Source organism: Hordeum vulgare, chromosome 3H (genome assembly GCF_904849725.1).
Source record: "Hordeum vulgare subsp. vulgare chromosome 3H, MorexV3_pseudomolecules_assembly, whole genome shotgun sequence".
NCBI lineage: Eukaryota > Viridiplantae > Streptophyta > Magnoliopsida > Poales > Poaceae > Hordeum > Hordeum vulgare.
The window spans coordinates 301,068,372-301,086,603 of NC_058520.1; the positions used below are offsets into that span (position 1 = coordinate 301,068,372).

An 18,232-nucleotide genomic window follows, 5' to 3' on the forward strand; every position below is an offset into this window, starting at 1 on the left:
CTTATCTTCACGTAGGAAAATATTCTATGTGGCCTGCATTACAGACTACTTATTAGACTGCGTTGTACATGCCCTCATATCGGCCGAGGTCTTCCGGTGGCGAGATCTGACGGCTGAAAACGCATCAAAAATCGAGATGGGACGCCAAATTTCCCTAAGGCCTTGTTTGGCAGAAAGCGATTTGGGAGGTTCGTGGAGCGAGGGATTTCAGAGGATTGGGTGAATCCCTTCTTTCCACCAAATCCCCTCAAAACCCCTAAAGACTCAAAACCCCTTAAACCCTCAATCCTCTTTGTTTAAAATTTCTGTTTGATAGGCAGGGGTTTTCATATTGATAGAACACTTAAAAATCGAATCTTTACCATGTGACAAAATCCACTTATATCCTTTCTACAAACTTGTATTATAACAGTCAAATAAAAATGAGATGAAGTTGCTAACGGGGGATAATTTAGCAGCAGTTCCTCCCAGCAGCAACATAAATGTGCATGACTTGAAGTCAGTAGCTCGTCATAGCAACAACATAATTTATCTTAACATCATGACTTCGATTCCCAAATGTCAGCAATCATAATTTATCATGACAACATGATCTTTCACTGCAACAACAGATCATCACAACACAACATAATTTTGCGACAAATATAATGCGACACAAGTACTTGTGGAATAGCTCAAGATTGTTCATATCTTTGCACACAAATATGTTCATCTCTTGATGTCATGATCAGCTAGCTTTGGGAACCTGAAAGAAATTTATCCATCCAGCTTGTTTATTGTTGCTTCTTTGGATGACTAAGAACCTGATGGAACGTAAAGAGATGAACACCAAAGTGGCTTCAGAAAAAATTATCATAACACAAAGTTGAACAGAAGTGATACTATGGCATGAATTGTAAATCCCTTTTCTGATTGCAATGCAGAGGTTAACACACACACACGAAGGTGGATTTACTCCCCAACTCTGATGAACACTGACAAACGGTAAAAATAGAGAGGAGACAGAGTTTTGCGACACATAATCTTTGCGTCTTTTTGTTCTTCCTTTTATTCTCTGCATAACAAAATCGCAGCATAGGAAACTATGATTAAGTATGAAGAAAGAACCAACCTGACACTAACCTGTCTAAACTGAACCTGAGCATGCACACAACACGTTTCAGAATTATTCAGAAAACTAACTGAAAAATAGAACAGGTGCAACTAGATTATTAACATAACACATGTAACTTAACTGAGATATAGGGAGGCACAAAACAAATTATATATGCTATAGAATGACATAGCCTCACTCTTTCTTTTTCACGGGAAGAGGAGAAAAAGAGCACTCCAATGGAGAAGACCGGCTCTTTTGTCGGGGTTTAAGGAGGATGATGGTGGCAGAGCGTGGAAGAGGCTACAAGGTTCATGGAGGAAGAAAAAGTTAGCAAGGTCCATGTAACGACTAAGATGCGGTCCTTTCTGATTTAGGGAACGAGGCCCCAAAATGGAAAGAAGCGCATCTAAGCGTTTCGCAAGCACGGTAACATAGCACATACATAATAATAGAATGACAAATAGGGTATCATCTGTCATCTCATAGAAATATCAGAGTTTACAGCACACATTTATTCAGACAAGGTAGTTCCGCTACGGACTACATAACATGAGAAAAGGCTATGCTACCCTGCATGCTGCCCACGATCACGACCACGCCTCAGTCTTCTGGATAGTTCACGTACAAGCGGTCGTTCTCCTCATCGTATTGCCACGCCAGCTGTGTGCCATCGGGATCACCTGTGTCAGGCATACCTGTACCTGTTGGTGTGTTGAAGTAATCTGTGAGCCACGGGGACTCAGAAATCTATGACCTAGGTGCCAGAACTAGTCAATTTATTAGGTAAGGAAGGTTCAGTGTTTAGGTTGCAGCATCCTAAGCTTTTATGGTGGCTAACTTACGTAGAACAAGTTATTGATGGTGGTCTACACTAGAGGGCGAAGACTAGCTGATCAATAAGTGATCCTGAACACCTACTTACGTCAATCATAACCCCACCATGTTCTCGATCGAAGAGAGGTCTTCGAAGGGGACAGTCATGGTTACGCACATAGTTGGCAATTTTATTAGATTAGGTTCAAGTTATCTATAACCGGATGTTAACAATATTCCAAGTTGCCACATAACCGCGGGCATGGCTTTCCGAAAGATTAAACCCTGCAGGGGTGCTCCAACTAGTCCATCACAAACGGTCACGGGCCGCAAAGTAATCCTCTATCACGAATCTAGTGATCTCGTCGGATTCCTTGGAGGAAAACCTCAACTCTGGGGAGAACCAAAGCTTCACCGAGATTCCTATACACAAGATATATTGCTAAGGTAAGACAAGACTACCAGGACCTCCCGTCGTGTCGACGACCCCGATAAGAGCCGCGTATCTCAGTCTCAGGACACGGCGGATGGAACTAGCTACGAGAACCAAACCTCAAGTTTCCTTGTGGTGGCCCCACAGGCAGACCAGGTTGGACCAACACTCATGAGGAGAACTATCCCGGGTTGTTGATTAATTCCTCAAGGTAGCTATTCCCTATGCAGATTATTATTAAGTGATTAGCAAATTAAAACCAATGTTGGGTCCTGCCGGACAAGTCTTAACACTACACGATTTATCAAGGGGGTCCCCATAACAACCCCGAACATGTTAGGAGCGATCAATTATGGAATCAAATACCGGTAGCCGGAAACTATGGCGGCAATAACGGAACAAAACACCCGGCAAAAGGCTAGGCCTTCTGTTATTTACCAAGTATATAGGTGCATTAATTAAATATCAGATTTAACATAATGATATCAAACTCATGTTATCACATGAGGCAATTGCACCTGCAACTAGTAACGCTAACATTAGAAGCTGAGCAAAGCCTACTTAGCCATTCAATATTTGCTAGGAGGGTAAAAGTGTTTCAGTTTCATGGCAATATCAGGAGGCAATTATTTCAGTGGTAGGCAGCGAGCATATGACGAAGGAAACGTGAATCTAGCATAACAAGTCTAGAGATGAAATCAAGGTCATATCATCTTGCCTGTGATGTCCTCAGCTTGGAACTGCTCTTGTTCGTCCTGCACATACTCTCCCGGATCCACGTACTCGTTCTCCGATCCCGGTGCTACCCAACATAAGAATAGCATCCAATGAACAAGAGCACAACAATATTCAACAAGCACATGATGCATGAGATGAAAATGTAGCATGCATCTCTATTCTAGTCACTTGCACATGCATGAGAAGAAAATACAAGCTTCTGGACAGAACTACACTCTAATATATCTTGACATGCATGAAGATGTCATGAACAGATGCATCACGCGAAAACGATGCAAAAACATATAAAGAACGTTACGAATGGAGCTACGGATCAACCGGAAACAACGAAACAAGAAATGGAGTTCTACGTATCAATCCATCACAACACACTCCAATGGCATACTTCTGGTATTCCCAGGTTTCCATATCACAAAACAATCAAGTATGGATGGGGTGGTGCGAGGAATATCACCACACCATCAACTATGCACTCTCAAGCATCAAAACATCAAAACTATACAATATGTCCTAAACAGCATCCTAGCAGTTTGAGGGCTACATGCAAAGCACCTACAGACACCCAAATAGGCCAAAAAGGATATGTGGCAGAAGCTATTCAAAATATCTACAAGCATGAGCAAAAGGTTAGTACAAAGGAGTTTTTCACTAGCTGTTTATGCTCTGAAGCATTTTGACAACACCCAAAACAATATCTACAGGAAGCCAAATGGAATGAAAATTGACACGGAGCTAGAAAAACACAAAAGCTACAACTTCTCAGTTGATTGCAGGGGCTGATTACCAACACATAAACTTCTACAAGCACAACTACAAGGGAAGAAAATAACAGCAGTTTCTCAGACTTAGTGAAAATCCCAGATTTTCACTAAACTGGAATTTGCAGCCCCATGCCTACTTTGACTAGGCACAACTTGCACATATGAACTCCTAAGCATGAAACAAAACCAACATACTATAGAGGGGTTCACCCTCTACTGCCACAACAAGGAATCAACCTCTTGGGCTCATCACATCACATGGAACCAAGCTCTAAACATTGAACAAAACAGAAATATGACATTCCCAGGAAGTGTTCCAAATTGGAATCTGACCCCACCATTGGATTATTGGGATGATTCTACCCTAAAAACATATATAATACATAGGCACTTGCATAGAACAAATGGGCACAAAGCTAAGAAGAAAATAAGCATGGAATCACATAGAGGTGAATAGTGCATCATCACACGTGCTTCTCACTAGATCATCACCTACACATCCACTTGCACACTATCAACACTCCAATGGTGCACATGATGGGTAGACCCCATGTTCATGTGCTATAGCACACCACCACACACACACACATACATCAAGCACAACAATTCCAACACCTACTCATGATAGTTAGAACACACACTCTAGTTTACACCTACACATATGTCATGCCAAAGATGCGACCCTATCCTCAGTTTGGCACGAAGACCTCGTCAGGGATAGAAACGCATCTTGTCGTGTCGCAAGAATGGATATCGTTACAAGTACATGTACTAAAAAGCAGAGATGTATATATAGAATTGGCTTACACTCGCCACAAGCTACATCAGAGTCACATCAGTACATTACATAATCATCAAGAGTAAGAGCAGGGTCCGACTACGGACGAAAACAAACGACAAAAGAAGAACGACGTCCATCCTTGCTATCCCAGGCTGCCGGCCTGGAACCCATCCTAGATCGATGAAGAAGAAGAAGAAGAAGCAACTCCAAATGAAAAATCAGCGCGCTCGCGTCAAGTAACCTTTACATGTACCTGCAACTGGTGTTGTAGTAATCTGTGAGCCACAGGGGACTCGGCAATCTCATTTCCAAAGGTATCAAGACTAGCAAAGCTTAATGGATGAGGTATGGTTAAGTGGTGAGGTTGCAGCAGGGACTAAGCATATATTTGGTGGCTAAACTTACGAGTACAAGAAATAAGAGGGGGAAGATCTACGCATACCGGACGTGACTACTGATGATGAAATGAATGATCCTGACCACCTACCTACGTCATACATAACCCCACCGTGTCCTCGATCAGAGTAAGAACTCGCGAAAGAGACAGTCACGGTTACGCACATAGTTGGCATATTTAAATTAAGTTAACTTCAAGTTATCTAGAACCAGTGTTAAACAAAGTTTTCCACATTGCCACATAACCGCGGGCACGGCTTTCCGAAAGATTTAACCCTGCAGGGGTGCTCCAACTAGTCCATCACAAATTACCACAAGCTGCATAGAAATCCTCAATCACGAAGCTCGCGATCTCGTCGGATTCCCTAGTGGAAAACCTCAACTCTGAGATTACCCAAAGCATCACCGAAATCCCGATGCACAAGATATTTCGTCAAAGGTAAAACTAATCCAGCAAGGCCGCCCGACGTGTCGACGATCCCGATAGGAGCCGCGTATCTCGTTCTTAGGACACGGCGGATGGGTCACACTAGGAGAACCAAACCTCGGGTTGCCCCGCGGTGGCCCCGTAGTCTGCCAATTTGGACCAACACTCATGAGGAGCACTAGCCCGGGGGTTGATTAAATTATCCTCGGGGTCTGGAAACTCCCTATGCAATTCTATTAGGTGATTAGGCAAATGTAGTACCAAAGTTGGGCCTTGCCAGACCAGTCTTAATCTAAAACGAATTATCAAGGGGTTCCCCATAACAACCCCGATCGTGTTAGGAGCGCTCAATTATGGAACATAACACCGGTAGCCGAAACTAAGGGGGCAAAGGTGGAACAAAATACCAGGCTAGAAAGGCCGAGCCTTCCACCTTTTACCAAGTATATAGGTGCATTAAAATAAATAGCATCTAATATGGTGATATAACAAGGAACTCATGCTTTCACATGGAAGCAACTGCACCTGCAACTAGCAACGCTAACACAGGGTTAAGAAAGCAGTAACATAGCCAATCAGTGATTTGCTAGGTTGAATAGGTTGAAGGTTTTCATGGCATTGTTGAGAGGCTGATATTTAACATGTGGTAGGCAACGAGACATAATCGATAGAAAGGTAAACTAGCATGGCAATGATAGTAACGGTATCTGGGAAATGGTCATCTTGCCTGAGATCCCGCTTGGAAGAAGAATGACTCCGTGAAGCAGACGAACCGACGTAGTCGAACGGGCCCTCACATCTGACACGCTTGCGGAGCTCTATCGAGATGGGGGAAACCGGAAACAAGCATCAACACACGATATTCACCACATGATGCACAACACAAATGATGCATGAGCAGCTGAATACATGCAAGTCACGGCATGACAATTCACACGATCAAACACTACACATTAAGTGAAGTTCAATATGCAACGAGTTGCATATTGACGAAACTCCACGTTTATTATTTAGTTCTATCCCGATTAGACACAAGGCAATATTAAATGTGGTTAAACATGGCAAGAGGTGAAGCGTAATTTAATCTACCTATCTAGGCATTTTAAATGAGGTCGGAAATGACATATAGCACCTCCGAGACGACCTCACATGTTAATTTACAATTCTGTCCAGATCTGAACTAACACATTTAATTAGTTGTTAAACAGCAAAACAAATAGGTTCACGTGATTCTATGTGTCGTGACAAGCAATTTACACACAGAGATCATCTCCAACGGAGCTACGGTTCAAAAGATACAAGCATCGCAAGATATGATGGCATGAATGCAATATGTGTGCAACGGCGGTCACGAGCACTTCAGAACATACAACCAGCAAGAGAAAATGAAACTACACGAGAATCTAAGCAAGTTTCATGTAGAACACGATCAAATCAGAGCTACGGATCAACATCTACGAGCAAAACAAGGAAACACTACAGTCTACCAAAATCAGCCACATAGCATTTTCTACACCCCCACAACTATGAGCTACACAACTCAAATATAATCAACCAAGGCATGGCACGAAAGAGGGCAATAAGCACTACTACAAACAACTAACAACAACTAGCATGGCATCATGGACCACTAGGGAAAGAAGACACAAAATGGCATCTCACACACTATTTCAAACTTAGTGAAAATTACACCTCATGAAAATGCAGTTTTCGATCTGAAGCCATATTGACAGCAGCAAACCTTAAGCTACAGGACTCCAAATGGCATGAAAATTCATAGCATGCTAGAGAAACACAAGGGCTACAACTAACTCCATTGGACCAACCTCAAACAAGCTACAGATCACAAGATACAAGCAAGACAAGACAGCAACAAAATATAACAGATTCCAGACTTAGAAATATTTCAGCTCCTCCAAATCAGCACTATTTCTAGCAACTTGAGAGCAAGCAAACCACACCTAAACATGCATTTCTATTGCAACAAAAAATACCAAGGGCTAGACTAAACATCAAAGAACAACTCCCTAGTTGACAACTTAATCAAACGAAGCACAAAATAAATCCTACGAAATAGACAAGAGGGCAACATAGCAAAATATCGTGCAAACTAACTTGCTCTAATGCTAAAACTAATTGCACAGAAAAATCCCCTGGATTTTTCTACCCCGAAAACATATAAAATAGGTGGGGTTGCACAACAAAAATAATGCCACACGTGAATGCGAGATAAAAACCTATTCACAGGAAAATAAACTAGCGGCAATCCCTACACGCAAAAATACCAACGTCTACTCTAAAATACATGGAAAAGTGGTTCCTAAAACATGGACATTTTATCTACGGCATACGAGCAACCCGGACACGCTAAACTAGGCGTTAGGCATGCTAAACGACATCAAACATTTGTGCAAGTTTTAAAAATGGATTCTACGCGAGAAACTACACGAAAACCATATGCTACACGCCTCAATCCGACTTACGAAATAAAATCTACGGGCATTCTAAAATCGTCTATATTCTGGAATTTATTAATTCCAAAAAATAACCTAATAACTAATGGGCCGAACAGCATGGGCGCAAAATAGCATAACTCGCCACGGGCGAGAGATAACTCACCTTGGGGGGGCTCTTGGGCCGGTTGGAGGGGTGCAGCAGAGGGGAGGTGGCCGACCGGGCCTTGGGCCGGCCTGGCCGAGGCGAGGGGAAGCCGGCGCTGGTCGCTGGGGGAGCGAGGTGGGCCTCGGGAAGGCGGCCGAAGGAGCTGCGCCCAGCTGGGCCGGCTCGTCTCCTGGGCCGAGGTCAACGCGCCGAGGGAGGGAGGCCTGGGCGCTGCCGCTGCTAGCCTGGATCGGGCAGGCGGCTGGCGAGCGGAGACGTCGACTGGAGCTGCGCTCCTCGCTGCCGGCTGCGGCGCTGGGACGGGAAGACGCGGTCACGGGGCTACATGCACCCGATCTGACCTGGATCGGGGCGGGGCCGGGCGACAGGCACTCTGGCGGTGGCGGCGAGACCTCGCGGCGCACATGGCGAGCACCGGCGGGAGCCGCGGCACACGTGGGGATCCGGGGCTCCGGGTGCCGAGCTGCTCTATCCGGCAAGCTCTGGCCGGCGCCGATGAGAGCTTCGATCGGCTGCCCCCGGGAAGGCGAGGAGGTGGAGCATGGGGCTGCCATGGGAGGAGCTCGGGAAGAGGAGGGAACCGGCGGGGATGGCTCGCTGCACTATGGTCACCCGGACATGTCCGAGTTGACCACGGACATGTCCGGTAGGTGGGGATTTGGGCGAATCTGAGCCCCAGATCTCAGATCCGAAGGCTGAGAAAGGCTATGGCGCTTAGGGCTACGGGATTTGAAGGGTGTGGGCTAGCAGGTGGGGTTTTCTAGGGGGGTTGCTGCAAAAATGACTAGGGGGAAACCCTAGTGAAGTGAGAGGGCTCTCTCTAGGGGGTGTTACTTATATAGGGTTGGTCTCTGGTGGGGCGGACCTCGTCCGTTCGATCGCGATCCGATGACCACGAACGGAGGAAGTGGCTAGGTGGAACTAGTGGGATGTGAAGAGCGGTTATCCGGAGACGAGAGGGAAAACGGGCGGCGCGGCCACGAGTTTTTGAAACACCGACGAATAACCGGAGACGGTGCCGCTACGGTCGACCATTCGGGTACCAGACGGACTCCGTTCGCGACGAAATTCGACAGGCGGCCTAGCTATACCTAATTACGACCGCATGCCAAGTTTCACCCCGATCAGAGAAAGTTTTCAACACACTTTTTAAACAGAGTTTTGTCGATGCCGCGGGCGCGTGCATGTGCGGTCCGGCTCAGAACGGACAACGATGCGAACCGGCAACTAACAACGGATGCAAGTTTTGAAAACTGGCGGCAACGAAGATGCCGATGCAATGCAGATGATGCGCATGATGCGATGACGATGCAACAAATAAAAATACCCACACGACGGAAACGAAAAGGAAAGGGGAATCTTCTGGAACGTTGGCATCGGGCTGTCACAACATACTAGCTTTCACATAAGTGATAATCAAGGCACATCATGCCTTGGGCATGTGTGTGACACACACACACATCACTCCACATGGAAATTTCACACTCACATGCACATATGACATACACCTGCACTCCTTGGGTTCTTGCACCACACAAGCACACATGCATATATAGGAGTTGCACCACATATAGACATATGCATAAGCACATCATAAACACAAAGTATGTGGGGGGACCCACACACACACACACACACTCTTGCACACACTAGTGCATGAGCTCAACACCAAGCACATGAGTAACACACACACATGCATCACTCTAGTGCATTACACCTACTTATTAACACACACACACACATAAGCTAGCTCACACACACATATATGCACTCAAAGCCTACACATGCATTTCTACCAACATAAACAAGGTGTGGCATACTGGTGGTGAGGTAAAAAATAAATACCACACATGCTGTTAGCACACCACAGCAACTACCACAGCAACAAATGCAAAACAGTAAAAAGGAAAGGCAAAAAAATAAAAGGGGCTAGCCTGGGATTCGAACCCCAAACCTGCAAGTATAACCTAGTGAACCAACACCACTGCGCTATTGTTCGGTACTCAACAGATCAGGGAAGTCAAGCGGGTTAAGCCATTCTTCTGTGCTACTCTGCCGAAATAAACACCAAAAAGGAGGTGGCACCGCGGGGCCTCGAACCCACGACCGCCAGATCAACACAACACACTGCAAACCACTACGCTGCGCTACGAATCTTGGCCTAACAGAGGTGTCTAACTAGGTAACACACACAGACAACATGGATCACCCTGCTCTGCTCTGCACAGAGAGACGATGGCAGCAACGTTCACCGAAGCGCCCTCCTACTCTACTGCTACGCCAGAGGGAAATCACCTACTGCTACCTCTCCTACCGCGTTGGCTCAACTGCCCTGAGCATCGGGACGAGCACAGCACACCACACAAGAACACACATCCACTGCCAAGTACTGCCGTTCTCCTCTCCGATCAGAGAGGCACGGCCACGAGCATCTAGGCCGGATCTAACGAGGGGAAAGGGAGGAAGGAGCACGGATCACCGAGGGGAAGGAGTAGACTTGATTCCGATCAGAGGGGGTCGCCTGAAGATGAACCGGAGATGACCTGAAGATGACTGAAGACGCTCTATTGCAGAACCAAAGCAGGGAACGGGGCCGCCGGGAACACGCCGGAGACGTGGTCCTGCCCGTCGATGTGGTCGCTCCCCAACCTCAACGAAGACGGGAATGGAACGCGGGGGCTTCCCCCGAGCTCCCTGACATGCTGGCCGGCGCGCCAGAGGCGAGGGATACGCGGATGACGACGGCGGCGCACTACTGCCCTCTCTCTGTTACCTGATCTACAGATCTTACCTTGGGGGGAGGAAGAGAAAGATGGAGGGGAAGGTGGCGGCGCTAGGAGGGGGACGCGGAACCCTAGGCCAAAGGGGCACGCACGCCGAGGAATATATGGCCGCGGATGGGACGGCGCCGTCAACCCCCTCGCTCTCTCTCTCTCTCTCTCTGATGCTCTGACGGAAAGCAAGCACAGGACGACGTCGTCAGGAGAAAGAAGAAGGAGCGTGCGGTGGGCTGCCGTGGGGAAACAGAGGGAAGAGATGGGCTTCGGGAGGGGGCAGGAGGCCCAAGCTGGCGCCTGATAAGGGAAAATAAACCCACTGGGGTTTCTTATTTAAAACCAACGCACAAAAAAAATACACAGGCTAAACTGTTGATGCTAAAAATAAAGCAAAAATACCCCTGGTCATAAGGAATTATGACCTATTTAAATAAAATGGAAAAGAAATATTTGGAGCAAATAAATATTTACAAAATAGAATTTATTGTGAATATTTGCACCTTTAAAACATAGTTTCAAAACAGCAAATTCATAGCATCACATCCACCACAAATAATACTAAAGCATGGGCTTTTTGGAAACAGAGAAGGAGCAAAAGAATCTTGAACTTGAGATAAATAGAGAAAGGAAAAGTTTTGAATTCTATTGCAATCCACATAGTGCTTCCTACTTTCAAACAACACCCACATCATTTCACATATCATCATCACATCATCACATGTCATCACACCACATACATATGATCACAAGGCAACAAACACAATAGGCATGGATGAATGGATGCATGAATGCAAAGGGAAAACAAGACAAGGTGTCATCACATGAAATAACACATGCATTGAACTCTCATGGCACTGATAAGATGGACCCACATACAGAAGGTTCCAATAAGGCAAGTTACACTCTTGGGGCATTACAGTCCATTACATAGATTGAGTTCAACGGAGATGGGGCAAGTTAGCTAGCTAGCTAGAAGAGAAGATAGATGCATGAGAAGCTAGCTCCATAATGTCCTTGCTTAAATAATGAGAAACTACAAACAAAATTTCCTTGCTTAGTTGTTTAACAAATTTTCAAATTGTATTATATAATCTGAGAGTGGACAACCAATGTTGTCATACATAAAAAAACAATGTTGCCATAAATTAAACTAGAACCAATTACACTAGAGCCATGTAGACTAGATGTCAAATATAAGTACTCTTAAAATGATTCATCGCAAATTACAGGATGAGTAAACAAATTCGAAACAAATTGCAAGACGAGCAGACTAGACTAATTGATATGGTTTCATCACAAATTCAGAACGAGTAAACAAACAAACAGCACAACTGAAAAAGTACAACTAATTGTGTCAACATAGCAGTAACAGCAATACCTGCATGAGTAACGGTGATGTTTTAGGCAATCATGGCCATTGAGCGAGCAGATAGAACAAAGGTCGGGCGCTGAAACTGAGTTTATTGCGAAGATATCGCCACTTTCGTCAGTTAACTAAAACAGGATGCTTGTCACAAACATCAGCATTCAGCAAGTTCAGAGTCGTTGTCTGCCACGATTTAGAGAGAGTTTGTACTTTATTACAGCTGTGAATTAGGCTGATCTTATTCTTCCTTGCCATGTTAATGAACAATATACTACTCTGTTTAGCAGCAACCTGACGACATGCAAGTTCAAAACTCAAAGGCTAACACAAAAACATCTCTACAAGTTTCACTGGGTGCGTGCATCGATTTACAAAGAAACAGAAGCTTGCACGACAGATTGAACCAAAACAAAGTAGCACACACAAGATTATAGCAAGAGCAGAAACTGCTATTATTATTTCTCCAGATCATGAAACAGTGTGACCAATCCCACACAACCAGCACAAATTACAAGGCCACAAAGTCCGAACAGCTAACTACAGAGCACCATTGATCTCATCCACCAAGAAGAAAGAGGGACGCAACTAAATTATGAGGAGGTGAACTTGGGGACAGCCTTGGTGCCCTCAGACATGGCCTCATTGGCGAGCTGGCCGGGGAGGATGGGACGACAGCTATGGCCAGACGGATGGAAGAAACCTAGATGACGAGGGAAAAGGGGGAGGCGGGGCGAGGTGAGACGAGGGCTTACCGCTAGGGTATGCCGGAGGAGGTATGTCGGCGTCGAGGCATCGGGCGACGGCGTCTTGAGGTGGAGTCAGGCGGCGGCCGCGGCTCCTCCAAATCCCCGAGTCACCCCTCGAGGGCTGAAAACCACCTGGGAAGTAGGGTATCGAAGGGATTGGGCCGCGGAAACCCCGTGTACCAAACGGGCCATCGGGGTTTCTGAGCCGCGTGAGGAAATTCCTCTGAAATCCCCTTCGATCCACTTCTGCCAAACGAGACCCTCTGTGTCTGATGGTGCACTCAAATCTTGTTTTAGGATGCTTCATGGTTTCAAGCCGGGTTTCTGAGCCGCGTGAGGAAATTCCCCTGAAATCCCCTCCGATCCACTTCTGCCAAACGAGGCCCTCTGCGTCTGATGGTGCACTCAAATCTTGTTTTAGGATGCTTCATTGTTTCAAGCCATCAGTCATGTCTTACAGCAGCGACATCATTCTTCTCTTTCTCAAGTTGGATGCTTGCGGCCTCCCAAGTCAAAGGCCTTGGTAGCAGAACAATTTGCTTACGACTACAAATGCAAAATTTTGAGATTTAAATTTGAAACTTGACTGGTGTTTTCTACACCAGTCTAAACCAAGTTACTGCCAGGATTTGTATCAGCTTAGAGAAATACTAAATCTGCTTATTTCCTTCCCTGCTTCAACACCATCAGCGCAAAATTACTGATGCTGCTTATTTCCTTCCACCATGGAAGTCTCACCCAACACTGGCCGTGGGTAAGTAATAATTGCCTACTGCACTTATGGATTACAAGCACATAATAGTCATATAAACATGCCAGGCATCAAGCTTTAAAAAATTATGGCGACTAATGTACATGAAAAGCTAGAAATTGTATGATCGGAGGCCCTCTTTAATTCAAAGTCCTGGCAGAGCACCTCAGGTAGTGTTTTCTGATCTCACTTGAAAGCTTAATGCTTCATTGATCCTACTGAAAACAAGTCGAACCGGGATGCACGCGATAGTTGGCCTGCCAATTTTCTGAACTACAGTATTTTTGTTTGTGCTTTCTCTACGGCTGCTGCCAAAAGATGAGAGCCTGCGCATTTTCCTCGGTGAAGATGCTGATTTCTTGGTATGTGGCCGCCAGGACTTATCCATATCATGCTCTGAAACCTTTTTACGGCCACCAAGTTTCGATTTAGATGCATGTGACGATCTTGGCTGGCGCGGTTCTGCAACTTCGCTCCTCTTTAGCAAGTGGGTAAGACTGTTCTTTGCCAGATGTTGATTATCTCTACTCTCCACATGACAACTGTCATCCAAAACAACAACAGGTACAGGGAACCCCATAACAGGTTTACGGTTCCATTTACTTGTCAGAGAAACAAGAGGTGCACGGTGGTCCTTGTAGGTTCCTTCGACTGCCAACTCAACATCATAAAGTTTATAGTCTGCTTGTACACTCTTGATTGGCTTTACCACATGGCATCTTGTAGATTTCATATCAGGTTTCTGCTCAGGCGGTATTACTTGAAGCGGTGACCCATAATATGGGGATGCTGCCCCAACCTTTTCAGAGTGTGAATGGTTGCTTAGAGTTTCAAATGACTCATCATGCTCGGGCCCGCTTTCATAATATTGTTGCCCCATAATGCCAGCACCATCATCTGGAGGAATCAGCACAAATTTCATGCTACTCCCAGGATCACTAGCACTTCCCACTCCTGCATCCAACCCAGTAACATCTTCATCTTGTTCCTTGCATTTTATTGTCCTTCCATATTGTTGCACCATCAAGCTTTCATCCATGTTGCAGCTTACTGAAGTAACCAGTATGTTTTTCTTCTTCGAACTTGTATTATCACGAAGTAAGGGTGTGTGTTCTCTGCTATAGTCAGTAGTTTGTGTCTTGCCATTTATGGTCTCGTCCTTTACAGAAGCATAAGATCCATGTGTGTGCAAATGGCCTGATAAAAGATGAGTTGAGAAGCATTAAGAAGTGCATTCTGTGATAGTTCAGGCAGTGAAAAAATGAGCAGATATTCACCATTTGCAACATGATCAGTAACTTCCGTAAGAAGCGATTGAAATGACGAATGTGCATACTAAACTAAATGTGATAAATCCCAAAGCTATATGGTAGAAATATGGAAGATCAGGCTGGTAGAGGAAGCATCATATGTGTACAGGATTCACCTCTAACACATGGTCGACTTGATCACAAAGCATGGACGAGCTTATACTAACAAAACCTGGACTCGCAAAACCCCTATTTCAAAGGTTGCTCAAAGAGTATTACAAACAAACACATGACTTCTTGCATATCTATTTACCCGCTATATGATGGTCATCATCTTGAACATAGTGCCCAAATGTATAAAGCAACTGAAAGTGGAATCAAGGGAAGCGGCACTATACATTTACCTTCTGTTGTTACATCGTCCTCCATAGTACGGGGAGCATCAAGAAACTCATCATCAGAGCAGACGTCATTAAGAAACCCAGACCCAGACCTGTCCAAGACTTCAGCTTCCTTTAGTTTAGAAGCTTTGCTAGCACCACTGCAATTAGTACATAAGGCATCTGCTAAAGTCTCCACACTTGAAGTGCCCGAGCTGTAGGAACAATTTAAATTTCCTGGCACAGAAAATCCCCCCCAATTTGATTCAAACACGTTCGACAGTTTGTGTCCAGGGAACTGGATAGAAGACTGCCCTGAAGCATCCCAATATGTTGGAACTTTCACTGCTGAATCTTTACATAACTTCGACAAAGGGCGTCGCCTATCTTTCTTTCTCGAATTTTCATAAGCTTGCCCAATATTGGAGCGTTTCCTTTTTGGCAATGAATGAGACTGCTTACTCTTGTTTATTCCATTTGTGCTAGGCAACTCATAGCCAAAGCTTGGCCCACTTTCAAGATGAGGTAAATCATGATACCCATTTGAAAAAGAACCAGCACTTGACTTCTGTTTGGGGACCCTGTTTGACCCAATAAGGTCTCTCATACGCCGGAATCCTTTAACTGTGTCATCCTCAAATTTATTTGATGCCTTCCGTTTCTTCCTTGACGATGAAGCATACCTAGTGCTTGAAGAGGATATATTTTGTGGCAGCTTGAAAAATGTTGAAGCTTCAGATAAACCTTGAGCTGAGTTTTCTTCAATATCATACAGACCCCTTTCAATCCGAGAAGATATTCTGCTAGCCCCACCTATGTTTTTAGAGTTCGCAGAATACCTGTTCTCGGATGCACACATAGCATCGTCCATCTCATCTTCATCTGGAAGGCGCGATCTTTCTATTTCAAGGGCGTGCATAATGGCATCCTCCCTGCGAACATACTTTCCTTCATTGTAGGTCCTCTTTTGCTGGCGAGCCAAAATTTTCGCTTTTTCTATACATTCTTCATACTCACCACACCGGAATGCCTTCACACGCTTAGACTTCTCGAGATTATACCAGTCACTATGGTGAAGTAAAAGAGAACAAGATTAAAAAAATCAGACTTAAGATACACGAACAAGAAAATAAACTATGCAAAGTAGCAAAAGGGAATTAAGTGCAAAATAAATGAGACAAAACTTGAAAAACAAAACCTGAAATGAAAAGCTCTCTTCCGAAGCAATGTACAGAGTAAAGATGCAAGGGCAATGGAAGTGAATAAACATAAGGAACCGCCAGTTCATCCAGGCAAGAAATGTAATTATAAACTAAGCTTGACAAGAGGGAGGGGGGGGGGGCATATGTTCAGATAGAAATCATTGCCTTTGCACAAGTCAGCATAACAATTAAACCAAAATCTTGATGTGTGGCACTTATCTTCTGGCATACAGAGAAATGCAATATGTTTGTCTCCTAATTGATCCTTCTAATGCCTTACAAGATTTTTGCGGTGGGAAAATGGATAGTGAAAGGGTGTACCTAGTTTTCACCATTTCCAAGTCTGAGAGAGATACTGCATACTAATACTACTCTATGGGTAGCAAGAAACAGCAGATGTTGCTAATCGGTATCGTTTGCTGAAGTGGAAAATATGGATGGCATCATCAGGAGAAAAGAAAATATATGACGTGATAGACCGAATAGCCAACCATAGCACGGGTTATCGAGCAGATCGAATCTGCGCATGCATAATAAGCACAACAAAAGAAACAGAGAAGCAATTAGGAAGAGGGTTTGTACGGACATGCTGCCGTCCGGGCGGCCGAGGAGCTTGATGGGTGTGCCTGCGGAGCGCGGTGGAACCACGCAGTTCTCGGGTAACTCGTCCTGGCCAAGGATCCGGCCGGGCCACCAGGATCCGTTGCGGCGGCGCACCCAGACTAGCGCCCCCACCTCCGCGTCCGCCCCCGTCACGCCGGCGGGGAACTCCTCATATCCACCGACGCTTCCCATACCGGAACCGCCGCCACCCTCACCGGCTCACGACCATCAGCTGCCCCTCCGCTCAGACCAAAATTGATCAAGCCAAGAACGACTTTCTTGTCTAAGAACGCGAAGAGGGAAGCAGATGAAGGTGCGAAGGCAGCGCTCAGCGGCGCGAGCGGCGGCGGGGGCGGCGGTGGTGCTGTTCTGTGGAGGTGGGAGGTCTCCGTGCTATGGAGAAGTAGAAAGGGGGAGGCGGAAGGGGGGGTGGGGTCTCCCTGTCTGGGGAAGAGGAAGAAGGGAATGGGGGGTAGGCCGGTGGGGGGTTACGTGTACCATGGCCTGAACGTGGGTTGGGCTAGTTCCTTGCTTTTTTTTTTTTTGAGGGGTTGGCTATTTCCTTGCTTGTGGAATTGGCCTTTCCTACTAACCCGTAATGAGAGCCCGTTAAGAGCATCTCTAACACACCCTATATAATTGCGATCTGCAAACGCGTTTTATAATTCGACAATCTGGGATTTTATCGGGTGAAATATTACGCTGCAGAACAAACCCCGTATAATCAAACTACATAATTTGAAAAAAAAACATTCACAAACGAAATAGCAGACCACGCTTCATTCAGAGTTCGTACATAGTAGACGATGATACATACTACACGGGGTAGAGGTAAGCTATCCTACTGGAGCAGACCGGAGCTCATCGGAGCAACTAGCTATCCTACAGCACTACGCAAAATTGAGCTCTCCAGAGTCGAGCTCGTACGGTAGTAGATGTGCAGTGCGCTCAGTCGTCGTCCTCGTCGGTGGAGAGCTCGACGTACATGTGCTCCTGCATAGTCGCTTCACGGTGCCACTCCTCCACCTTCTGGCCGAAGGCGAGGGCCGACGTGACACCCTTCTCGTAGAGCATGGTGTCGATCTCCTCC

At 45.6% G+C, this 18,232-nt stretch overlaps 1 protein-coding gene across 1 annotated transcript; it reads right to left on the reverse strand.

The window, feature by feature from the left end:
• Positions 1 to 13,595: 13,595 nt before the first annotated feature.
• On the reverse strand, positions 13,596 to 17,579 carry LOC123443695 (uncharacterized protein At1g51745-like). The gene is made up of 3 exons (XM_045120194.1): positions 17,126 to 17,579; positions 15,362 to 16,404; positions 13,596 to 14,904 (listed from the first exon to the last, which is right to left on the reverse strand). The coding sequence occupies exons 1-3, from the start codon at positions 17,332 to 17,334 to the stop codon at positions 13,874 to 13,876; spliced, it is 2,283 nt and encodes a 760-aa protein (XP_044976129.1). The 5' UTR covers positions 17,335 to 17,579; the 3' UTR covers positions 13,596 to 13,873.
• Positions 17,580 to 18,232: the final 653 nt, after the last annotated feature.

Coding starts and splice junctions, on each gene's coding strand:
- LOC123443695 (XM_045120194.1), bottom strand. CDS start 17,334: ATGGGAAGCGTCGGTGGATATGAGGAGTTCCCCGCCGGCGTGACGGGG. Junction 16,405..17,125: donor GGCCGCCCGGACGGCAGCAT/GTCCGTACAAAC, acceptor ACTTCACCATAG/TGACTGGTATAATCTCGAGA. Junction 14,905..15,361: donor GGACGATGTAACAACAGAAG/GTAAATGTATAG, acceptor ATCTTTTATCAG/GCCATTTGCACACACATGGA.